The sequence below is a fragment of the Sesamum indicum genome, linkage group LG12 (genome assembly GCF_026168435.1).
Source record: "Sesamum indicum cultivar Baizhima isolate 11 linkage group LG12, ASM2616843v1, whole genome shotgun sequence".
Taxonomy (NCBI): Eukaryota; Viridiplantae; Streptophyta; class Magnoliopsida; order Lamiales; family Pedaliaceae; genus Sesamum; species Sesamum indicum.
The window spans coordinates 5781136-5808057 of record NC_142668.1 but is presented as its reverse complement, the minus strand read 5'-3'; the positions used below and the strand labels follow the sequence as shown (position 1 = coordinate 5808057).

At 34.3% G+C, this 26922-nt stretch overlaps 1 protein-coding gene across 2 annotated transcripts; it reads left to right on the top strand.

Annotated features, from left to right (window-relative positions):
• The first annotated feature begins 946 nt into the window (after positions 1-946).
• On the top strand, positions 947-11894 carry LOC105178745 (flocculation protein (DUF1296)). 2 transcript variants are annotated; one of them, XM_088876400.1, is made up of 11 exons: positions 947-1463; positions 2416-2459; positions 3440-3542; positions 3857-3989; positions 4149-4558; positions 4675-4854; positions 5405-5792; positions 7298-7592; positions 7792-7953; positions 10012-10500; positions 11027-11894. In XM_088876400.1, exons 1-11 carry the CDS (start codon positions 1286-1288, stop codon positions 11315-11317), a joined length of 2673 nt encoding a protein of 890 aa, XP_088732526.1. In that variant the 5' UTR covers positions 947-1285; the 3' UTR covers positions 11318-11894. The 2 variants fall into 2 exon arrangements, with proteins under 2 accessions (XP_088732526.1, XP_088732525.1); XM_088876399.1 differs by having other exon boundaries at positions 949-1463; positions 10006-10500.
• Positions 11895-26922: the final 15028 nt, after the last annotated feature.

Here is a 26922-nt window from a genome sequence, read left to right as displayed (position 1 = left end):
TTCTTATAACAAGGATTGTGTCGGTCTTTTTTTTTTTTTTTTTGTTCATATATATACATATAACTAACACTTGTTTGAATGTTGTTGAATTAATAGCGTGTCAAAATTCATCATATTAGTTAATATTAAAAAAAATTGATGAAATTCATATATATATCCCAAATTAATTTGTTACTGACTTGTTGCATGATAAACAAATATTTTCATGACCAAACAAATATAAGCGACTTATTGTACTAAGAGTATGAAACCGTCCAATTTTGTTTGGGTAAATTATATTGACACCTCATAAGGTTAAACAAAATTATACAAACACCCCCTACGTTTTGAAAAATTATAGCTCTACACTCTCAGGGTGTTAGTATAATGTTTTTTCAAAGATGTTTGCGTAAACTTTGGCTTTGAATATGGGGTATAGTTGTAAGAGTTTAATGCAACTTATCTTCATGTGATATTTCAAATGAGCAAATTACCTCCTATAAAAAATAATAATAATTTACCTCCGATATTTTTTAAAATGAAATACAAGGGGCTAAATTGGTATATTTTTAAAAATATAGAGTGGTAAATTACTATTATTTTTTCATAGGGGAGTAATTTGCTCATTTTCAATATTACAAAGGGATTGCTTGCATTTTCCTTGTAGTTATAATTATAATATAACTTTAAGGGGTATAGTCGAAATTTTATAAAAAGCAGGAACCGTTTATGTATCTTGGCGTAACCTTGAGATTATTAGTAGGATATACATTTTTTATTTTTTGTTAAATATATATATATATATACATATATATATATATACATATATATATATATACATATATATATATATTATGAAAATTGGGATGTGCTGTGCAAAAAAAGCACATCAGATCAGACCCACGAAGCACTGAAGTACGGATGCCCCAATACACAAACATGTAATAAAATAAGAAGATCTGAATTTAGCAATTGTACCCTCTTTTTCTGTAATTCAATTTTCATCATCATCATTTGCAAAAACCCTTTCCCCTAAGTCTTCTTCCATTTCTCCTCTTTCCCCAAATACAAAATCACACACACAGTCTCTCTCTCTCTCTCTCTCTCTCTCCCTCCCCCCCCTGTTCTCTCTCTCGACACAGACACAGATTCTTCTATTTACTACTCCTATTTGCATTATCAATTGATAAATATTCCTGTTTATCGACGCAGATTACTATATACATACGCTATATATTTCTTGTTATAATATATAATATATAATATAGATATACGTGGAGGTGTTGGGGATTTGCAGAATAAGAAGATGAGCAGTGGGGTTAAGGGAGGTGCAAGTAGGGTTTCGATTCCCAGTGGCGTTAAGAAGACGATCGAGGATATAAAGGAGATTACTGGGCAGAATCACAGTGAAGATGAGATTTATGCAATGCTTAAGGAATGTTCCATGGATCCCAACGAAACTACTCAGAAGCTTCTACTTCTCGGTGAATTTTCGCTCTCTTTCTGCTTTGTTTTATTTTTCTTTTTAGTTTCTTTTTTGTCTTGATTTCTTTGTCTACTTATGCGATTTTTTGATCTGGATTTTGTTTTTGATCTGTGGTGTCGTTGGGAATGGGGAATTTGATTGTTGATCTATTCTCTCTTTGTTGCCAGTGTTTCTTTGTAATTTTACATGTGCTCGTCTCATTGGTGTTGTTTTCTGTTGGCATGTTGCGGAATTGTTGTAAGCTGAGGTTTAGTTGAAACAGGGAAAAAGATGGAACTTTTGGTGTGGGTTTCAGTGTTGTTGCACTCACTGCTGAGTTGAGAGCAGTCTTTGTTGTGCATTCTTCTGTTTCTGTTACTGAACAAGTTCTTCTGTCATAGAAAAGGAAGATTTTTGTCTCTGTTATAGTCTTGTGCAGCTCAAAAGAGCTTGCTTTTTATGTTTCTGCCTTGTCAAGATTATGTATTTATATGTAATTTTTTACATTGAGTCTTTTTGTTACTAATTGGGTTCATTCTCTAGAATGTGCTTGGATATTTGATATTAATTGAGCTTGCCTGTAGATCAATTTATTTGGGGTAGAGATGTAGTTGCAGATTCATTTGAGTGGGAGTATGAAACTCATGATATGGTCTGGCAGATATAAGGTATGACTTTTGAAATGTAAAATTTTGGGCTCTCGTGATGGAAGCTGACATACTACCATGAGATTCCTAGCTAATTAGTGGGGAACTGAGCGTGGAAAGAGCGACTATTGTGATTAGACTGGAAATAGGTGTTTCTCTCCGGTTCCTTGTTTTAATGCAAGTATTTTAACCCGTTTCTAGATATTTTTTGACGAAAGGACTTCTGTTTGCACGTCTGATAGCTCATACAGGTTTCTTTTACTCTTCCCCTGTGTATGAGGTTTTACAATCCAAGCTGACAAGTGGTTTGATGCTCTTATGCAGATACATTCCATGAAGTAAAAAGAAAGCGTGATAGGAGAAAAGAGGTACTTCTATTTGCCAATTGAACTCCATTTGGTCCACACCTTTCAAATAAGTTCTCCTATATAGGCAAAATATATGTTAATGGCTGTGAGTCAGAGTTTGATTTCATATTTGTTGCTGTGTAAGAATATTTTGAGTTTGAATCATTTTTTAACTTGTAGCAGTATTTGTTTGAAACCACAATATTGTACTTTAACATAGTTACAAAATTGAACTTTCTCTTTATGACAAAGCTTAGTGCTAGAACAAGGGGATACGATTTTCAATAAAGTTAATAATCAAAAGACATCTGAGATTAAGTTTGAGATCGTTTGTATCGCTATGTAGCTGTGCTATATGCCAACTCCGATTAATATCGATCTATTCTTAGTTTCCTGTAAAAAATCTATTAATTTTATTTCATTCAACAATCTAAATGCAACCAATCAATCCATTCATAATTTTCAATTTGTTTTCTAGTATAAGTACAATTAACTCTTGACTCCTTTTGGTTTCATCTGTTTATAGAAGATATTGAGACTTAAGTACAATTCATATTCCTCAATCTATCTATCGGCCCACTTAAATTTGTGAAAGCAAATTTTCCTTTTCTTTTCTTATTTGTGTGAGTGCATCTCTTGGTGAAATTGAGCTGTTTATGTTTGAGTTTAAAATATAAAATCAGTGTCTTAGCTTATCTTGTCAGATTTCTCTGATAAGGTTGGGCCCCCTTGTCCCACAAGAGGAAAAAAAAAGATAAAAAATTCCAATGCTTAGTAATATGAAAGGAATGTAATTCTCGACATGGTCAACGTGAAGTGTAGCTACTTATATTTAGTTGTTCATTGGGTTAATGTCATGTTTGAATTGTTGCTGTCCTGATTGTGTGTGTGTGTGTGTTTTTTTTTTTTAATCTTAGAAAATTCGTATGCAAAGTTCCTGATTTTACTGTTCTTTGAGCAGGCTTTGACTGGGTTTGAATTACTTTTTGTACTTTTTCTAGAATCTGAATAAGGAGCCTGCAGAGTTGAAGTGGAAGCCAGGTACCCAGGCACGGGCAAATAGAGTGGGTCGAGGGAATTATTCATCACGATACATATCTCATGGTGAGTCTAAATTTGATGCTACAATCACCTTTATTTGTGCCTTCTAGACTTGGAAGATTGAGTGGTTTGTATTCGTGTTATGCTCATTGTTATAAATTTCACTTCTGATCATGCCATTCAGCTCAGCTGGGAGCACTACTATCTGTGCTCTTCAAGACATAGTAATCCTACTTATTATATTCTTTGCAACACATGCTTCTCCAAGAAGCAATAAGAAACGAAAACAAAGTGGCCTGCTGCCTAAGAATGCAAAAACACCATCTTCATTCCATTAATTCTTTCATTTCTCTTGTCTTCTCATAATTTCTCGTCAGATGCTGGTGGTGGAAGAAGTTTGGCTGCTGTAAAGGAGAATGCCAGCAGTCACGTTACAGAGAAAGGTACTAGCAAGGCTTCCTCTGCTACTTCACAAGATATGAGAAAGAATGAAACTTCTTCTGTTACAAGGTGCGATAGGTGGTTATGACTGTCTGATGTGTGTGTATTGTATTTGCTTCTAACTTAAGTTATCAAATCTGCACTTTTATGATACACTCTGCCATTTATATTGATTCGCTGGTTCCTCCTCTTAATGTTTCTGAAAGTTGTTGTCTTCTGTGTTTGCAGCGCAACTACTGCTGTGTCTAATGGTGCTTCTGGTATTTCTTCCCAGAATACCAATGTTATACATGACAATCATACATCTGCAGGTGGAGGTGTTAATCAATTCAATACAACTACCATCATGAGCAAGTCGGAGGAACCACTCCCACCTTCATCCTCTATTGATTTAATCAAAAACCCCAATGCTCCGGGAACCAAGGATATACAGCAGCAGAAGATGCTGGAGATGAGCAACAGTGCATCATCTCTTCCTTCGTCAGCTGCTTCAGGACCTTATTTCTCTTCTTCAGATCCTGGACTGTTGCCATCTCAAGATTCACCAGTCCATGGACCTGTGGGCACTCTTCAGTGTGCTACCGCTCAGCTGGTTGATGATAATCCTACTGAGAAAAAATCAGCTTCTGCCAAAATCTGTATGTTAATCACTATCCTACTTGGATAAATGTTTTCCTATATTCAAATACTGATTTCTTCCTTGAATATCAGATAAAACAGCTAATAGGTTTACTCTTTCTGAAATCTGTAATAGCTATTTCTGAGGCTGGTATTCCCAATTTGCAACAAAAGATGCCAAACGATTTCCAGGGAGTTGGAAAGAATCCACATTTAGAGTCTGCTCAGATTGCATCTTCCACTGTTGGTGTTCCCACTGTTAGTAGGCCTTCATCTAATTACAACAATCGGTCTCAAGTGATTGGCCCGCAAAAAGGTGTGTCTCTTGATGAGATGATATCAAAATTCAGTATGTTGCTTTGAAGGCTCTGTAATATAGGCCTTTATTTCTGCATTCATGAGGAACTGCCCAAGACAACATACAGTTTTTATCTTGTAAACATCAGTGAATATGCTAGAAGACTATCTCAATGTTGTCGCTTAAATTGGTTATTGGTTATCTGTTCGTTTATCCTAGCTGCTGGTTGGCATCAACTGATTCTTGATTGAAGTTGGATGTTGCCCCTTTCATAGGGAGTCGCACATAATTTCTTTTTAAGTGTAACTATGGATTTCTCTTATAGTTTACTTCCTAAATAAAGGGCTACCTAAAATTGATGCCTTCTACACTGTTCAGGCTGGATACTGTGCTAATATCATGATTATCATGTAATGTTTTAGAATTTAAATGGTATCTCATGCAACTGATAGAGGTGACCATTTCCAGAATTGCTAATTTGATTATAATGGTTGCATCCATTGTTATTGGTGAATATGAAATACAGACTCCCAACTACTAACTGATGGTTGTGTTTATTTTGCAACAGCTGGTCCTGGGAAAGAGTGGAAACCAAAGTCCACAAACCCCAATATTGGTCAGGGTGCTGCTGCAGCTGCTTCATCAGAGGTTTCTACAGTATCTGTTGGAAGTCATCCTGAATCACATACGACTCCTGTTGCCCCCAGTGCGAAAGAAGCTACTCTGGAGCTGCAAAGGAAGTTAGAGGAGTCACACATTTCAGACAGACAACATGTGATTATTCCTGATCACCTACATGTCCCTGAAGTTGAAAAACTTGGATTTTGTTTTGGAAGCTTTGATGCTAGCTTTGGACTGGATTTGAACCAAAATGGTGTTCGAGTGAGTGAAAAGAGTCCACCACTGTCTGAATCGTCTGAGGCTATAGATGAACCTGTGAAGGAGATACAGTTGAGGTGTCCCTCTATCCTCCCTAAGTTTCTGAGTCAGTTTGAATTCTGCCTCAAATATAAGCTGGTTATGGAGCTCAAATGCAGAATTTTTCACTGGTTTTTGGTTTTGATTATTGTTAAACTTGCTTCTCCAAATTGTATGCTATACATGCAATTTAATGTGTGGATACTCTTTGATGTCTATGTTTATAAATGCTCCATATATGCTTGCGAAGGACATTGGTACACAACAAAACAGTTTGATGTGTGGCAACCTTTGTTTCTTTGAAACTGATGGTTTTTCTCTGTAGTTGAAGGACGGTGTCGATTGATGTGAAAGCAGAAGCAATCTCATCATGATAAAAACATTGAACAAAAAAGACATCAAAGTATCCTATATAGTAGCTCTTCTAGAGAAATTTTACTGAACTTGCTCCTCGGATGTATTAGGAGTAATGCTTGCAGTCAACTTTTATGGTTAAGAGAAGCATCTTTGCATTATTCATGCTTGAATGTGAAGAAGTGGTTTTGGTTCCATCCTATTTTATATTTCTCTTCTCTTGCTAGCTGGTCTGTTGATTTTGAAATACTTCATTTATTTAACAGCTGTATGTATAAGGAATGGAGAGATGATTTCAAATTTGTTCTTTGGCCGAAGAAAGGAAGAATTGTGGAGTAAACTAGGAAACACTCTTTGTATGAGGGTTTGATTGGCGAGTCACATACTGTCTAGTTCTTGAGAGCACCAAATTCAACCATGACAACCGAAATATGAACATGTTCCACTTTTTAATTCACTTAAAGTATCCTTTGATTTATAGATTCCAGAAAATCTTATGGTTTGCTGCATGTACTACAACATTGAAGTTGAATAGGTAAACATGTTGGGCTTAGTTTACACTGGGACCTTTCTTAAGTAGATGGAGTTAGAATTTCGTCCAGGAAAGAGCTCATGTACATGTAATCTTTCTTTGGTAGTTTTTTATGGAATGAGTTGGGAACTTCTGTAACGATATGACTGAATCTTCTAGGTCTTCTGTCATATTCTAATAGCTGTTGAAGTTTCTCCCTGCTGTCTAGCACTTCTCCTTTACTCTTGCCTTTTCTGGCCGTCTCTTCTTTTTCTATATCTTCATTCTCCTCCTTCTTTCACTTGTTAGTGTTTTATATTTCTCTGTGATCCTTAGCATCATGCTCTTTATTGTTACCTGTGTTTACCTGTTTGTCTATTGTTCCTGACGCATCTATCATACAATTCACTAACATTTATATATGACATGAAACCAATTAAAATCAAAGAACCATTTAATTCATGCATTTGGCGACCTCTTATGGAGCCATTCTGGGCCCTTAATGTGTTGTTTAGTGAGTGGGTGTTCATCCATGTATGAACTGTTTGAATTTTCTCATCTCAGGTTTTTGGTTCAGCCCCCGACGATCCATTTACAGTTTTCATTTATTTTTCAGTTTCTCTTTTTAACCATATGTTTTTTCTTTCTAAAATGTTGTACTTTCTTGCTCAAATACAGCAATCAAAATGCGTTTGTAGCTACAGAGGATACAGAAACAAAATATCCTGACCACCCTCAATCGCCTTCACAAGGACCAGAAAATTTCCCATCTAGTGAGGGTGAAGTCTCATCCTCTATTACCCCAGAATACAGTGAGTCCAAGCCGGAGGATGCTAGCCATCAGAATCCTGTGGTCCATACTTCTTCAAACTACAATTTTGGCTTCATGCCACCAATATTGAGTGGCCCAGTTACACCGTTGGAAAGTTCTGAATCTCAAGCTCGTGATGCTCCTCGACTTCCAGGCTTTGTTGTATGTCTTATGTGTAACTTATCCGTTCATTTTCCATATAATGTTTCTAGGTTAATTGCTGACTAACCTACATACTTCTCATCCATGTATTATAGATGTAATATTTCTTCTCTTCATAGGATACACAGATTTTGAAATTTTGATTTGAACATTTACATTCTTTATTGCCAGTTATTGATGTCAATTATATGCTATACAGGTACCACAATCTTTTGATCCAGCAACATATTATGCACAATTTTATCGTTCTGGCCTGGATGGTGATGGCCGCATTTCCCCTTTCCACGCTGCTGGAGCTGCCAACAAGTATAATGGAAATACTGCAATGGTCTCGGCACAGACTTCTCAGACACCTCAAGAGGTTTGGGCATTCAAAATCTTAGCAGTCCCTTTTTTGCTTTGTATATTCTATTGTGGAATTTGAATAATTTAAAATCTGAATTGACATTATGATGAAGACGTGAAGTTACTTAAATTTAAGATACTCCTTTTTGGCGGAAAAAGAATGTGAATTTTGTACTATAAGTTTCAAGAATTTGTACTTATTGGGTAATTATATTTGAAATCATTTACCTCTTGTGTGAAAATTCTTATCTTGCCACATTTATTTTTACATCAGAGAAACGTGTTTGGTATTTATTGATGATTCCATCTTTTCATACTTGTTTTCATCTACCTTTCCTTGGAAATAGTTAGATAATTGATCTCTGTGCCCTCGGTTCATGTTCAAAAACCTGTCTGCTTAGGTTTGCTTCCTTAACAAACTAAGATAGAAGTATGAATTGACTACGACGTAAAAAAGTTGTTAGTAAAGTCAAATATGAGTTTATTAAATGGTCAATATGACTCCATGCGCCTTGGTATTGTTTATGTATCTTGGTAGAAGTGTACCAATGATGTTTTTTAGTTGGAGGGGTATATTGTTAATACATTCATAACTAAATTTCATTACCCTAAAACTTCAAATACATTAGAGATGCAAGCGTCATTTTCCACCCAATCCTACGAAGTGCCTGAATCTTGAATGAATTGAGCTGTATGCTCATTCAATATTTAATATTTGGACTAGAACGGACTATTCATGAAACCTAAGTTTCCTTGCTCTCCTTGGCACCATTGTCCATCCTCTCTTTTCTGCCATGTTCTTCCTCTCTGTTGGGCCCATAGCGTTCCCACCTGACCACCTTCGCCATGATCTCCTACCCCTTTTTCTCCCCTATGCTTATCCTCTTCTCTCTGCATTATTAGCCTCACTCTCTTTTTCTTCACTCACCCTCTCTGCAATGGTCTCCCTCTCTCTTCTGCCAAACCTTTCTCCCACTGCTTCATCCTCCTCCATCGTTCCTCCCCATTCTTCCTGTGCTGCCCACCTGATCCTCTTTTTATCGCTTCTTGCCTCCCCTCTGTCCGTTATCTTCCTCATCAACACCACTAGAAAAGAAGGAAAGCAATGGTTGAAAAAGGAAAATGACTTGAGGAAAGAAACCAGAAATTAGGTGTATATTTTCCAAAGGCACATCTTATTGTTATATAATGAAGTGTGTATTTTTCCAAGGCACATCCTTTTGTTATATTCAATCTTACAATAATAGTTGAAGTACTTAGGGCTGAAAACAGCCACCAGCTGCCAATTCCTTGCAATTTAAATGGTTAACTATTCCACGCACCCATATGTTTGTAGAACAGTGTTTCATTATATACAGCCATTATATTTATCAAATAATATTTTACATCCCCTTTTTGTGCCAAGGTTATGTTGCCAGCACAATACAAGGAAAGTTGGGTGAAGGAGAAGACAGGAAGTTTATTTTGTCTCATCATTTTCCATATGAAACCTGTGCAAAGTAGGAAGTGTGTGAATGTGTTAAACTAGAGGGGAGATTTTTGTAGTAATGAAAGGGAGAAAGAAGTTGGGATATTTTAGCTATTTACTGTTTAAGAGGGAGGTTATGCCCTATCCATATAATAAGAGATTTAATGAAGTGTTTCAAAACTTCTAAGATAACCTCTTCTGAAGTGTGTAACACTGGGAACTCAGAGCTAGGTGATGTTATTTGTTTGGTGAAATTGATTTTCGTCTCATAGTGCTGATACATGGTAGAATTTGCATTTGAAGGATACCACTGAGTCCAAGAAATTGTTCTTGTTTAGCTATATTTCTTTGTGGTGAATATGTTATGGAAGGTTTATCCAATTAAAAAGTGTATAAAATATTACAATACCTTGGTTTTTTTTAGTTGTATTTAAGAATCATTTTTTTATGATCTCTTAATGTTATAAAAATTATTCCTTTTGCACGAATATGCAATGTGGTAAAATATTGTGTGTAGTGGTGCAGAATGTTTACTTATTCCTTTTTTATGATTATGAGATAAGTTTGAGGATACTGTATTTACTCAATTGACTTGTTCAGTTGCAGGGTGGTGTCCCTCTGGTTTTGTCCTCAGCTTCTCCATCACCACTTGTGACCCAGGCTGCTGGTGTGATGCAGAGCTCAATAACTGCGACCCAGCAACCTCTTCCTGTCTTCCGGCAACCAACTGGGGTTCATCTACCCCATTATCCTCCAAACTACATGCCATATGGTCCTTATTTCTCCCCATTTTATGTCCCACCACCTGCAATTCATCAGTTCTTAAGCAATGGCGCATTTCCTCAGCAACCTCAGGCTGGCAGTTTGTATCCAACCGCACCTGGGACAACTGCCAAATATTCCGTTTCTCAGTATAAGCAGGGCACAAATACAGGAAGCTCAACTCTTGGAGTGCCTGGCAACTATGGGCCATATGGTCTTTCCATGGCCAACTACACTTCCAGTTCAGCCACAGCAGCTGTGTCTTCAACATCTAATGAGGATGTTTCTGCCTCTCAAGTCAAGGAAAATAATGTCTACGTCAGTGGCCAACAGGTTTGTTCATTTATAAATGTTATATGATCTATTTCATATATGTAGAGCATCAGAAAGTATTTCACAGAGGTCTCTCGTGATTAGAATTTTGATATCAGTTTGGTGACATCACGGATGGATTCTTCTTGACAGTCTCTGATGAGTATAAGAATTTTATAATGATACTCATTAGTGATTCCTAATACATTCCAAGTCAAATCTCAATGTCATATTATCTATTGCTAATACAAATGTGGTGATAATGAACTGTCCAGTGATTAATATAGGAAACATGCTTTGTAATATAGTATCCTATTTCATTGCAGACTCCAAATTGGGTTTCAGTTTTTGCATTTTCGATCATAGCGGCACCATATAGTTTGCAGTTCATTACTAATTTAAATATGTATAAAGCTCGTAAGTTAGAACCTCATGGTTTGACATAGACCTTGCTAATTAGATATGTGTATATGCTCCTGTTTGTCTATGAATGTCTCTTGACATATTGGAATAGTCACCGATTTCGTGTTCCATTTTGCCTTTGCAGAACGAAGGTTCGGGCGTTTGGTTTACTACCCATAGTCGGGACATTCCTACCTTGCAGGCAAGTTCGTTCTACAATCTTCCTCAGGGTCAACTGGCTTTCACCCCTACACAGCCTGGCCATGGAACCTTCACAGGGATTTTCCACCCTGCACAGGCCGTTACAGCAGCAAATGTTCATCCACTTTTGCAGCAATCTCAAGCCATTACCAACCCTGTTGATATGGTGGGACCAACAGCCAGTGTTTACCAGCAGCCTCAGCATGCACAACTTAATTGGCCGAGTAACTACTAAGAAAGATGATGTTTCCTTCTTATGGCAGTGACAAAATTCAAATCCCGAGGCTTACTTCTCAATGGGATTTTGCAACAAGTTCTGATTTAATGGAAAAGATCAGAAGACACAGATGCCTTAACTGAGTGTAAATTAATGGAAAGGGCCAATAACATTGGCTGATATCCTTTGTGGTCTTCTTGTGACTCATAACAACCTTTTAAGTTAAATTGAGGCCAGAATGTGCAAACCAATCTCTTTCTTGCTTCTCATAGAAAGTTTTTGTAATTCCCTCAATATAATTGGGGAGCCCTCCTTTCTATAGGTTTTAGCTTCATTATTAGTGTAGTGGAGAGTTTGATTCATTTTGTTTGGCATAATTTTCAATAGCTTGAAACTTTAGAGGTATTATAGGCAGATTCTGATGTGAGGTTCTTAGGTGTTACTCTTGAAATTGTTTCTGCCATCGTTCTCTTGTCATGTTTCTACTTTGCGCTGTCTTACCTGTAAAGTGAGAATTTTTCAGATAGCAAGGAAGTTGTACTTTGGAACTGTTGTAACTGGCCTTTGGTATTATTCATGTGGGAAATTCTATTGCTGTGATGGACTTAATAAGACTTTCTACCCTCTATTTGAGTATTGAAGTCATCCCACAACTCAACAATCCTTTGCATCACCAGTTCGAATTGAAAGAATTATCTTTTTCATGGGATTTCTTACTTGTGATTCTTTGCGAACATTGATAGTCTACTACTGTTGTTTTATCCGCTGCTGTTTATTACTTAGAATATCCAAATACAATGTTTATATTGTAGGATGCATTGATTCTAGTATGCTATTATTAGATTTAGGCTTAGTTAAATTGGATTTGTCGTGCATTTGGCATTGATGAAGGTTGTGATGTAGAGATGGTCTGGTTCTGGTACAAAAAGATAAGGAATTCAGCCCCATCCCTAAATCCGAGGTTTCTTTTCATATTTGGTTTGGTACGTCCTCTAATTACTAAAGTTTTCTATTTTTACATTATAATCGATTACTCAGCATTTGGTGTACTATTTAATATCAGGAGGACTGTCTCTCTCTTTTTCTCTCTCTCTCACATGGATAACATATTTGTTTTGAGTTTAGTGTAATTTATTTCTGTGTTAGGTAAATGAGCAAATTTCTTCATATAAATAACATAATAAGTAAATTATCCTCATGTGTTTTTAAAAAATAAAGCAAATTATTCTTTATCTGTATCGTAGTTTGCTTCTTTTTTCAAAATAAATGAGATAATTTGCTATTTTATTTCTTATAGGGATTTCTTTAGTCATTTCTTATATCATATGGAAGGTGGGGGGAGGGGGGGATAAGTTGCATATTTCCTATGGTAAGCACGTCTCATCCAGGCTTTCCATGGTAAAATTGTTCTTGGGAGTTTATTCCTTCAGCAGAAGCCCAAGAAATAGTCCTAATCAATTATCACGATTTTTGTGGGTTTTTCAAACTCCTAATTATATAAATCGATTTACAAATGAATGATACAAGAATAATAATATTCACAGAATATTAAAATGAAGTAGTAAAACGGCTCAGGGAGCCGAGATATGAAGAGGCAAGACGCAATCACAAAGGCCAATAGCCTTACTCACGGTTGCTCCAATATTTTCACCAAGAAATCACTAAGAATTGTTGACAAATAACCAACACAACCACTTAGGAGCAAAGATCTCAAGAATAATTCTCTGTTTTTGCTTTGTAGGTTGGATTTATTTTTCAGATCATGGAGGGATATATATACGGTAGAGATATAGTAGAAGGTTGAGGATTTGGCAGTGATATTAGTTTCCAAAGTGATTGGAAACTGTTGGTTAAGAAGAAGAGGGAGGAGGAGAATGCTAGGAGACAGAGAGAGAGTGCGGCCGCAACCAAGGAAGAGGGGAGGGGGAAATGACAAATAGGTTTAGGGTTAGGGTTAAGGATATTTATTTAAAGCTTACCGGGTCGATAGGATAGTGGGTCGGGCCAAGTCCTTGGGCTGGGTTAGTCTTAGTGGGCCTAGCAGACTTGGGAATAAAAGAGCCATCCATATGAGTAAGGTGGGTCTTAAGCCTACCTAAAATTGGTCATGGGCCACATTAATTTTTAACATTCTCCACCTTGGACCAGGACCCAAAAGGGAACCTGGCCTAAGTCCGGATCTCGATTATCATCATAGCCATTATTCGCCAAAGGGGGTACTGGCAAAACAAAGAAATATACAAGCATAGATATGTTTAGATTTATCCTAAGTTTATAATTTGAAGGCAAGTTCCAAATTTTGGGTAAATATTTGGTTCCCATATCTACTGGTTTTAGGTCAATTTTTATCTTTTCTAAGTTGATTATTTCTTTTCCAACTATGTCTATTATAAAGTAGTACCTAACGTCAATATGCTTTGTTCTGTCACGGAAAACTGAATTTTTACGAAGTTGGATTCCTGATTGACTATCTGAAAACACAATTACTTTTTCTTGCAAAAAACCAATTTCATCTAATAATCCTTTTAACCAGATTGCTTCTTTAAATGCTTCTGTGGTAGCAATATATTCAGCCTCAATAGTAGGCAATGCAACAATGTTTTGAAGCTTGGATTTCCAGCTTATGCATGAGCAACATAAAGTAAATAAATATGAAGTTGTTGATTTATTATTATCTCTATCATTAGCATAATTGGAGCCTACATATCCAATTAGTTTAACACCATAATTACTTTTTAGAGAATCTTATACCATAATTTATAGATCCATTCAAGTATCTAAGTAACCACTAAGGGCATCCCAATGAGGTGAACTAGCATTATATTTATATTTACTTAAACAACTCACAACATAAGCAATGTCAGGCCTAGTACTAACTATTAAGAACATAACAGAGTGCATTGCATTTGAGTAAGGAACCTTTTCCATTTTCTTTTTATCAATTTTAGTCGTAGGACTTTGTTCCTTAACTGGAAGTGTGCTCCTAAGGGAACAGAGGTTGGTTCAGAATTCGACATGAAAATTTTTCTCGCACTGATTTGACATAAGATTTTTGATTTAAATTTTTTTTGAATCCTTTCTATTTCTTTCTATAGACATTTCTAGAATTTTCTTAGCATTACCTAGGTTTTTCATTTCAAAATTTTGGCACAAGTTACTTTGTAAAATCCTTAATTAATTTTAGACTAGGGTTAGCAATTAACATGTCAACCACATAAAGAACAAGGAATACAGGGACAAATTGATCATATTTATAATACAAGCAATGATCATAAGAACTTCAATTAAAATTCAAAGACGGCATAACTCAACAAATTTTTTATTCCACTGCCTAGGTAATTGTTTTAGGCCATATAAGGAATCTTTAAGTAAACATACATGATCAGAATTTTGTTTATCTATAAAACCACATGGTTGATGCATATAAGTTTCTTGTAAATTTTCGTGCAAGAAAACAATTTTGACATCTATTTATTTTAATTCTCAATTAAATTGAGCAACAATAGCAAGAATAATTCTAACGGTATATTTAATAGTAGGAGAGAAAATTTTGGTATAATCTACACATTTATTTTGGGTGAAACCTTTAGCAACTAATCTTGCCTTAAAACGTGTAAAGTTATTTTTTTGTTTAACTTTAAACACCCATTTGCATTCAACAACAGTTCAATCCTTAGGTTTAGGAACAAGCACCCATGTTTTGTTATCATTTAAGGATTTTATTTCTTCTTTCATGGCTTGTATCCAATTTTCTAAATTTTCAGAACTTAATGCTTCTTCATAAGTATTTGGTTCAATATTTTCAGTATCATCCAAAACAAGATGAAAATCTTTTAGTCTAGAGGGTAGTCTACGTTATCTTCTTACTCTATCCCTAGCAAGTTGATAATTTTGTAGATTAGGCTCTTTATCTTCATCATTCTGTTGATTTTCTTCCCTATATTCTTCACCTTGTTGGTTATCCTCTAAAGGAAACTCCACCTTGTTAAATATGGATTCTATATCTACATCTTTAGAAGTCCTAGATGTATTAGTTAAACATGACATTTCTAATTCATTAAAGGTTACCTCCCTACTTATTATAACTTTAAAACCAAGTTGATTTCTTAACCATAATCTATATAACCTTTAATACCTTTTGGATAACCAATAAAAAACACATTTTTGGCAGCGGAGTTCAAGTTTATCACCAAGTTGTAAAGCAAATGCAAAACACGCAAAAATGCGTAAATTAGAAAAATCAACAGGTTTATCAGACCACACATATTCAAGAATTTTTCCTAGTAGAGGAACAGAAGGAGACCTATTTATTAAATAAGCAGCAGTCATAATAGCTTCTTCCCAAAAAGATTTTGACAGGCCAGAACTAATAAGCATGCATCTAACTTTATTTAATAAGGTCCTATTCATTCTTTCGGCTACACCATTCTGTTGAGGGGTATAAGGGGTGGTTTTATGCCTTTTTATTCCATATTCATTACATAAATCATTAAATTGCTGATTACAAAACTCTAAGCCATTATCAGTTCTTAAAGCTTTTAACTTTTTGCCTGTTTGATTTTCTACTAGTGTTTTCTAGTTTTTAAATTTCTCAAAAACTCCAGATTTTTGTTTCATTAGAAAACAAAGACTTTTCTTGAGAAATTATCAATAATGGACAAGAAATATTTATTACCACCATGAGTAGCAATATTTGCAGGTCCCCACACATCAGCATGCACATAATCAAGAATGCTAGATGAAGATGAGGGATTTGGGTAGCTGGGTGATGTAGGAAAGTGAACCTTGTGTTGTTTTCCCAAAACACAATCATCACAGTCACGTGACCAAATCTTTTATGCCATAAGTTGGTTTTACTATTATTAAATGCAGTAGCAGCAAACGATTCATACTTTACAGAAAAGAAATACCAATTTCTCTTTCTTTCAACTTTGAAAATAGATAAGGAGCCTTTCATTATTTTCATTATTCCTTTTCCCCATCTACCTTCTAGACCATCTTCTTCTAGTGTAGCACATGAAATTAAATTATGGCACAAATCAGAGACATGTTTAACATCTTTTAAGGTTAACTTATAACCATCACCAAGACCTTTAATTTCATATTATTTTTCATTTGCCATGGACACAAAGCCCAAATTTTCAATTTTATAATTTGTAAATATTTTCTTAAAAGGACTCATGTGAAATGTACAACCAGAATCAATAAGCCACTCATTTTATTTTACAGATGATTTTTCATTACAAAGCATATAGACTTCACCATTATTCTCTTTATTTACAATGTTAGCACCTTCCTTATTATTATTTCTATTATCTCTTTTAGGTTTCTTGCAATCCTTATAAAGTGCCCTTTACGACCATAATTATAACATCTTCTAGTTTTATCAACTCTAGACTTTTTTTCTCTAGTTCTAGATTTAGATCTACTTTTAATTTGACTTTTGCTTCTACTTTTCCATGTCTTTTGTACTTATATTCAAAATTTTGGCTTCTACTTCTTCCTCTAATAAAATTAACCTCATTTTTGAGACTGATTATTTTTATTAGTTTTTAATTCATTTCTTTATTTTTAGACCATTAATTACTGTATCTAGACTTACATTATCTCTATCATATTTAATTGTTGCTTTAACATCATCATAAGCTTCAGGAATTGCATTTAATAAGACAATAGGAGTATAGTCATCTGTATCCTTATCACCTATTAGTTTAATGTCTTGAATTAATTTAGTAAAATTATTTAAATTTTTTTCTATATTTTTAGATAAATCTAGCTTATAACGAAAGAATTTTTCAAGTAGAAATAGTTTACTAGGTAATGAAGTTTCTGTATAAAGCTCTTCTAATTTATTCCACAAGTCTTTTACAGAGTCTTGTTTTACCTACCTTTCTTAATACAATATCTGACAAATTTAAAATAATAGAAGAATAAGCAAATTCATAATTTTCAAGCTTTTTATCTTCTGAAGTATTTTCTGTATATTTTCCATCAATAGCTTTAAATACCTTTTGTTGAATCAAAATTCCTTTTATTTTTTGTTGCCAAATTGCAGAATTAGATTTTCCATCGGAAGATTGCAAATTATAACCAACCGTTTAACAGAGAATGTAATTAACAAGAATAATAAGCAAATGGTAATGAGAGCAATAAAACAGAAAAATAAAAGGTTCCCACGCCAAGCTCGACCAGATACCCGTCAACCTCAAGGGTTCAGCCAGGTGAGTTATTGACAGGAAAATCGAGTATTGGGTCAGATGCACTAAGCAGAATAATAACTTGAGAAATTTCCCACCAAGTAGAAATAATATCAAAAAGAATAATAATTTATAGAAATTTTGCACGAAGCATAAATAATACTAGAGATTAATTTTAGCATAGAGATAGCAATAGTAGCTGAATATAAACAGAAAATAATAGTAGTTTCAATAGTAAATTTTTTAGAAAATATTAACAAAAAATATCAGCAAGCTACGGAAAAATAACAGATCAAAAATATATTTTGCAGAAAAAATAAAAGAGGAGGGGTTTAGAGGTTACCACCACCAAGGAAAAATCAGAAGCCTTATGGCTCTAATACCACTGTTGGGAGTTTATCCCTTCAACAGAAGTCCAAGAAATAACCCTAATCAACTATCACAATTTTTGTGGGTTTTTCAAACCCTTAATAGTACAAACCGATTTACAAATGAATGATACAAGAATAATAATGTTACAACAATATTAAAGTAAAGCAGTAAAACAGCTCAGGGAGTCGAGATCCGGAGAGGCAAGACGCGATGACAATGGCCGGCAACCGTACTCACGGTTGCTCCAATATTTTCATCAAGAAATCACTAAGAATCATTCACAGTGAACCAACACAACCACTTAGGAGAAAATATCACAAAGATCTCAAGAATAACTCTTGGGTTTTGCTTCGTAGGTTGGATCTATTTTTCAGGTCATGGAGGGATATATATACGATAGAGGATTTGGGCGGTGATATTAGTTTCCGAAGCCATTGGAAACTTTGGTGAGGAAGAAGAGGAGGAGGAGGAGAATGCTAGGAGACAGAGAGAGAGTACGGCCGCAGCCAAGGAGGGGGAAGGGGAAATGAGAAATAGGTTTAGAGTTAGGGTTAGGGATATTTATTTAAAGCTTCATGGGTCCGGTAGGATAGTGGGTCGGGTCTGGTCGGGTCCTTAGTCTAGGTTAGTTAGTGGGTTTGGCAGACTTGGGAATAGAGGATCCATCCATATGAGAGGTGGGCCTTGGGCCTAACTAAAATTTGTCATGGGGCACATTAATTTTTAATAATTGTCACGAGCAACCCACCGCCAACGAGGTGTGACAAAGCCCACACCAAATGGGCAAAAGGGCACCACACAAGCACATGCTCAACCCCTCCTCAATGTAGCCACATAGCGTACAAGACTCATCTACTGCCACCCTTCTAGGCTAGAGATTAGCTTGCAACGGGATTGCAGAACATTTCTATCAAAAAATAGTACTTTTGAGGCTGCCTTAGCCTTCCAAATGAACACCCACCCGTGCCTTTTATGCTCCCCGCTCGACTAAATCCTTGCCCCTTCAAGGCCAACTTGTATGTTCTCTTGACCATAAAACGACCCTTGTCGTCATAGTGCCAACACAACTGATCCAGAGCGTCGCTTCCCACTCCACATTTTTGCCGCATCAAATTCTGCCCATACCTTCTCCACGTCGCACAAGTTGCTGGTAGTAGTGAGGAAATTACTGTGGCTTAAATTGAAAGTGATTGAGGAGGGATGATCGGCTGGAACAGTGATGGCCTAGCTATCCAAGGATCCACCCAAATCCTCACACCCTTTATACCAATTCGATATTTTGTGAAAATACAATTTTTAATTGAATTATTATTATTTTTTGTTATATTATGTTTGTTTTATATAAATTTATTTACTTAATTTTAAAAAAATAAATTAAATAAAATAAATTTTTAAATATATTAAATAAAATAAATATTAAAATATACTAAAAAATAATAAATTTTATAACGACTTTTGTAATACAGCAATAAAATGTATAATTGTCATGCCGTTACAAATAATGTGTCAAAAATAGTTATAAATTAGAACCTAGGTCGTTCCAAAAATCGTTATAAAATAAGTGAAAAAAAAAATAGTTACAAATGCAGTGCCAAAAACGGATACAAATATAATACAAAATAGTTACAAAAAGTATTACAAAAATCGTTTCAAGTATTTGGCAAAATCATATCTAAATGTGTTACAAAGGCCGTTATAATAACATTTATTTTAAATCCAGCATAGCAGTTCTTCCAAATTAATTTTTTTTTCATGTTACTAGTTTTGTAACAACTACAATACACGGTCACAAAAGCCATTACAATTTGTAACGGTTTTTGTACAAGTTATTACAAACACTTTGTAACGTCTCGTTTAAGCGCGGTAGGCCTAACCGTTACAAAAAGAAAAAGTGTTACAAATTTAAAAAAAAAAACCGTTCTAATAAAATGATTTTTAATAGGCAGGGCCACACTTCGTGTTCTGGGGCTCAAGACCCTGCCCGGTGACACCGGTGACTGATCGCCGGCAGGGATGTGCAAGCAGAAAGAATTTTAGTAGAGATGTTAATTATACAATTTATTTCACCAACTTATGAGAACCTTTTTTTTTTTTTTTTTTATCAAAATTTTCAAAGAAACTATCTTCTACAAGACTTAATCAACCATAAGAGAAAAAAGAAAAAAAGACAATATCTATAAAACAATATTTTTCAGGTAAATTAAAGAAAATTAATAAAATCTTATCTTCATACAAATGCTTAAGAAACATCGAAAGAAATCCTCGTAACAATGGCAATGTGCAAACATTCATTAAATCCTATTGCTATCAGCTGTTCAAACATAAACTACAAAACCTAAGACTAAATTATTATCTATGATTTCTTGAACTCATCGGTCCATATCTAATTAATTCTCCATTGCTCAAATCTCAAACTAATTTCTGGCAACACAAAAATGCTGATTAACAAACTCTTTGGCAACAGAAAGCCCAAAACCAACCCTTTGAACACTCCTACTCTTGATCATCATCATGCACGGGCTTTGGCTATTCCGTCTGGCCCGGCGGAGAGAGGCTCACGGTCAAGGGCCCTGAAGATCGTCAATGCAGGAGGCCATGCAGAGTACTACTACATGGCTGTTCCTGCAGCCATGATCATAGAAAAGAACCCGTCTCTCATTCTGGCCCGCCCCGATATCTTTCGAAGGCCATGGGACTCTGTCGTCCGGCCCGAAGAGATTCTTATTCCGGGCCACAAATACTATCTCATCCCACGACGGACGGTGAGGAAGCTGAGGAGTCGAATGAGTGCAGCAATGGATCCCGTGTCCTCATTCCGGTCGAAGTCGTTGGCTCGGAGTAATGCTTCTCATCATCATCAGCCCAAGGATAGCCTGTCCATCAGTGGAATTCTGGTGAAGCCCGGCCTCAAGGTCGAAAAGGCCCGAGACCGACACGTGAAGTTCTTTGGCGTCGACACCACCAATAATTACCGGAATTCTGGTTCAGATCCGGTTTGTGTTCCCTCTGACCATGGAAAGAGCTGTCAAGAAAAGGGTTTGAAGGAGAAGATGAGGAGGAGGAGGACCACTAGTACTAATAATGATCATCACATGGATGAGAAAAAGAGGAGGGCCCGAAATGAAAATGCATGGGAGCCATCTTTTAATGCAATCAGTGTATGAGTGTTCCTCATTTACTTTTCTCTTTTAATTTTTCCATCATTAATATTTAACAGTTTGATTTAATTTTTTTTTTCTCATTTTCCTAATTTATCCACAACAATTTTATCTGGTGTGTTGCTAATTAAATGAATTCAGTGGAGCTGAATATGTGATTGTACAAATTTCAATTTGAACTTGTAATTATTTATGTAGTTCAATATGTTGGTTAGTTTGGGAATTAATTGTTCGATTGTTGGCCCGAAATGAACATATATGAATAGAGTTTGAATTATGGAATTATATATATAAGATGTTGTAAATTAAATATATTTTTTAAAGAGGTTATACTATTTGAAAATAGGGTTAATTATATTTTTGTCATTTAAATTATGATCATTTTTGTATTTTGGCATTTGAACTTGTTTTTTTTTTATGTCAACTTACTATCTTAACTTTATTGCACTTTTGCTATTCTGTAGCTATTTAAAGTGCACATGTGACATTTAAGGATTATGTGATGTGATACTTTTTACATATGCACAACATGTGGTATTTTTTTATAGAAAGAACAAGAAAAATATGACCATATATGGCAAAATGTAATTTTTACAAAGTTGAGATGACAAGTTGACCAAAGAAAAAAAACAAATATCAATGGCAAAGTATAGAAAGAAGCATAGTTCAGATAACAAAATGCAATTTACGCTTGAAAATAAGATGTTTATAAGAATTTATTAAAAAAAAAGGCAAAATTGCAAAATTAGTCTTGTAATTAAAATTGTCAGTTCAATACTTACAGGACTAATTTTGGCTACCCCGTATATTTTACAGGACCAATTTTATAATTTTTCCTTAAAAAAGGTAGGAAGTTTCTAATTCACTTTTAAAATGTTAACAACTTTCTTGGATTCTCTTCATTTTAATTTCAAAAAGATTATCATTAATTTGCAAATATTGTATGAACTCTAAGATCTTAGCTCATTTCATTCAAACAGTTTAAGGGCTTAATCTTAAAATAAGGTCAAACATCGTATAAATCGTAAAAGATATTTTATTAAATGTATGATCGTTGTAAGAACCTATAAAGGTTTAATGCAATTTATATCGTATAGAATATATCCTTATCAATCAATGGTTAGATGTTATTTGATATGAATCGACAATCTATATTTTTAGTAATATAAATTAAACCCATTGCTCAAGTTTATTGGATTAATCCAGGGGTTCAACTTTAATTTAACAAATATACGACCTATATTTTATTTGATATAAACATGTGCTTGCAATTAACTATTTATTAGTACTAACATATATTTACTTTATAAAAATATATCAACAATTTTATATATAAGGCAAAATTATAAAATTAGTCCTTTATGTATAGGAGGTAATAAAATTAATCCCGGAAGTATTTCGTTGGGAATTTTAATCATGTAAGTTTTAATTTAGTGACAATTTTAATCATTCGGATAAAAAAATTGCCAGATTTTAGCTGGACAAATTGGGATTGAGGGTTCCGACAGCTAACTAGGTTCGAATTAAACACGTGGCATCCTCATATGATGTTGACATAAAAAAAAGTTAAAAAAAAAAGAAAAAGAACCAAAAATGTAGACCTCGCCCCCTTGTTGTTGCCTAACACCCTACCTCAGCCATTGTTGCCGACAACCCCTATCAGCGATAGCTCCCCCTCCCCCCGGCAACCTTTCCCGTCCAATCAGAGCTCCATTTTGGCCCGCAATGCTCCCTCACATGCCACTAGCCGTCAGCCGACCCTTCACCTCTCTCTCTCTCTCTCTCTCTCTCTCTCTCTTCCCCTTTCTCGCCGCTCGGCCTCCATTGTCGGAAACCACTACTGGTAGTGGATTCGTCTCTTCACTGTGCACCTTTCCATACCCTTTTCTCCGACATTCCCATCTGCGGCTAACTACTTCACAGCACCTCTTTTAATTTGCTGCTTTCGCCTCTCTTTTCCCTCCCTGTTCCTTGCTTCGGCGAATGCCAATCGGAGCCGGACTTTCACTACAAAAAAAAATTAAATTTGGCATGGGTGAAAATTCCAAAACCCATACCATATTGGAACGGGCTTTGGAACACATGAAAAACGAATATTGATAAATGACGTCATGATGCATATTTCTTTTGAGTTATAATTTTTTACCGATAAAATCATTCCAACATGTGTTCCAAACTAACAATTACAAAATTCGTCGAAAGACCGTTCCAAAATAGCAGCGGTTAATATTTGAAACTCTGTTTGGAGCACATTATTAGCAAGACCGTTCCTATATGTGTGATAATGGATATCCAAAAGATGACAATTAGAAAATGTATTATGAAATGAGGTACAATTTAGAATGGCTTTAGTACACACTTAATCAATTATGTTAAAAATCGTTCCAAATTATGAGTTTTATTTAAGAAGTAATGTGTTTCAAAAACCGTTTCAAGACCCGCTACAAACTGAAACGATTTTTGGATCGAATTTTATGGACAATTTGCAAAATAATGTCTCACACAAATAAAATTATTTTTAAAACAAAAAAATAATATTTTTCTGTTTAGGAACCAACAAACTGTTCCAAACACCGTTCCAACTTTGAACGGCCTTTAAAATAAAAATCGTTCCTAAATACATTACAATATCCTAAATAAAAAAGGAGGAAAAATCAAAATTTAGGAACGGTCAGTTTATTCTAACTGTTCCAGAATTAGTTTCAAAAAATTTAATTTCACGCCAAATAAAAAGTAGAGGAAAAATCAAACTTAGAAAGGGTTTTAAATATTTGACCGTTCCTAAAATGAATTTAAATAAAACAGTGCCTAAATATATAAAATATCCGTTCTAAAATGATTAACAAAAAATTGTTCCTAAATAAGGTCCAAAATCGTTCCTAAATATGTCCACAGATTCCTGGTTCACTTTTCAGTTACTATATCTCAACATCCGGGGACACTGACTAATTCCAAACTTAAACGCATAAAAATACTTTATATATGTGAACATATCTAGCGGTCCGATCTAAAATCACATGATTTGATGGACAGTTACATCGTTTTTAACCTCGTTGATTGTGTATCAGATATATCTCAGTATCCGTATAACAAAAATGTCCAAAACTTTATAAAATATAGTATTTTGTCGATTTAATAATATCCGACAGTCTGATTAAAATTTTAACAATTTGATTAGGTGATCCAATACAACAGTATAAGATGCTACTTACATTTATGTAAGGCTAACAATCTTATATACAGAAATATACTTGATCTTTTGAACATGTATCAATTTAATTCAAAGTATTATATGTTTCCAAAGGCCTTAATTAATTTATGGTTTACTTTTCTTCTGATCATTAACATGTCTGGGATGATTTTTCTATATTTTTTATTTTCTTAGGAAAAATAATTTTCGCACACAATTAATAACGATTTTTTAAAAAATAGGAACAATTTTATTAAAAACGTTCCAAAACGACGTTGGTTTTGGATTAAATAATATCATTTTTATTTTTAGAATGATTTTAAAAATAAGAACAATTATTGTTAAAAGTGCTCGTAAACTGAAACGATGTCATCTTGGTTATTTGAAATTATTTTTTAAAAAATGCTTGTTTCAAAATCCGTTCCAAAAATTAATATATATATACAACACTTAGCAAATCTTTTCTTTTCCTTCTTCCCTCACTCTCGTCCTCTCTCTCTTTTCCCGACTCTCGCCTCCCTATGCCGTCCGCCGCCGTCGTCACCCCTTTTTCGCCACTAGTAGAGGTAAGTTACCGCTTTATTTTTTAATATATTTTTGTAATTTTAAAAATAGTTTCAAAAATTTCCAATTGTAAAATTTTTCTTAATTTTCTGGGTTTTAAAAAAGTTTCTGTAAGTTTTATAAATATTTCTAATAGTTTTCTGTAATTTTTTAAAATTTTAATACATTTCTGAAATTTAAAAAAAAAATCATAATTTTTGGTAATTTTAATAATTTTCTGTAATTATTATAAATTGTAATAATTTTGATAATCTTAGAAGTATATAAAAGTTTTTAAAAATTTAACAATTTTATGTAATTTTTAACATTTTTCATAATTTTCTATTTTTAAAAATAAAAAAATTCTGCAAAAAAATTTATTTTATGTAATTTCTGCAATTATAGAAATATATATATCACACTGAAATTACGTCATATTTAGGAATGGTTGTTGTAATATTCCACCATATGCGTATTTAAATCATTTTAAATTGTACCTCATTTTGAAATAAATTTACTAACTGTCATTTTTTTTACATCAATCATCTCATATATAGGAACAGTCAGCTCAAAGTGTCCCTAATTTTCATAATGTGTTCCAAAAAGAACTCTAATTGTTTACCGTTACAAGTACGGGATCGGTTTTAGGAACATAAATTCTAACTGTTATTTTAGAGCACCATTGATAATGATTTGACCGTACCAAAACAATAACACATCAAATATGAGAATCATGACGTGATCCGCCACTATCCGTTCCTCATTAGTACCCATATCCATTCTAAATGCAGAACGGGCTCTAAAAGATTGTCCAAACCGTATCAAATTCCACTTTCTTTTATTTTGTAGTGGGTGGCCATGGTGGGGGTGGATTGGAGGGTTAGGGATAAAATTTATGAATTTATACCTATAAAATCTTGACCGGAGACTTTAAAAATAAAGGGTATCAATATAAAGGGTATCAATATAAGTATTTGATTAAAAATAAAAATGAAAATAAAAATTAACTCGTATTGTTCAATTCTTCGAGTGAGTTTTATTTTTTTCCCCATGAGGGAGTTTACGAACATTTTTTTTTTTTTTTGTCATGGGGTTTCTTAAATATTATTGAACTTTCACGGGATAAATTACATTAAAACCAAACGTTTGATCAAACATGAACTCTTTGAATTCATATATATTGAGATCCCACTATTCAATCTAGAGTCTTGCCCTAATTGTGTTGTTTTCTTGTTCACATGAATGGTAATTAAAATAACTAAACTTTTTTCACATGATTTACCACTTAATTAATTAATGGTGTTGAGTCAAATGTGATAAGAAAAGGGTACCCCTTTTTACCTAAAAGTGCAATCCCTTTTTTGCTACTCAATAATGTATGTAGAAGAGTTGAGCTAATTTTGTGTGGAAAATGTTTGGTAGATCACATCCACATGCATCATGCACTACACATGAAACTTCAGCTACTTTTTCTTATCAAGGGAAAGGGATTCTTTTTCCCAATTAATTCTTATCATGATAGCTCAAGTTCCTAACTTGTATTAATTAATTGGGATAATTATACTTTTTATTTACAGAAATAGGGGTAGTTTGTGTAATGATGTTAACATTTTTGGAACTATATGTGTAATTTTTCAAAAGGTAAGGCAGTTTGTGTAAATGATATTAACATTTGTGGTGGTGTATATACGTAATTATCCAAAAAAATAGAAACAATTTATGTAAACAGACCATAAATCAGAAGATGTAAATGCAATTATTTTTAATTTTACTAATGTTGCTTTTATGGGACAACTAGGTGCATAAATTTTGTCACATGCTAGTGCTCTATTGGTAATTTATGCTTAAGCAATAGTTTGGAAATCATACTAGCTAGGCCAATTGATATACACTTCTTGTGTCTTAGTTTGCCAGTCCCTTATTAAGTATACGGGAAAAGTATTATTTTAGTCCGCTAAATATGCCTAATTTTAATTTTAGTCCGAAAACTACGTCCGTTTTTGTTTAGTTCCAATAACTTATGAAATTGCTTAGTTTTAGTACTCTGGTAGATTTTCGGATAATTTTACCCCTATGCAACTTTTGAAAAGCAGTTTTAGCCCATATGCACTCATAAGGGTAAAATTGTCCGAAAATCTGCCAGAGGACTAAAAGTAAGTAATT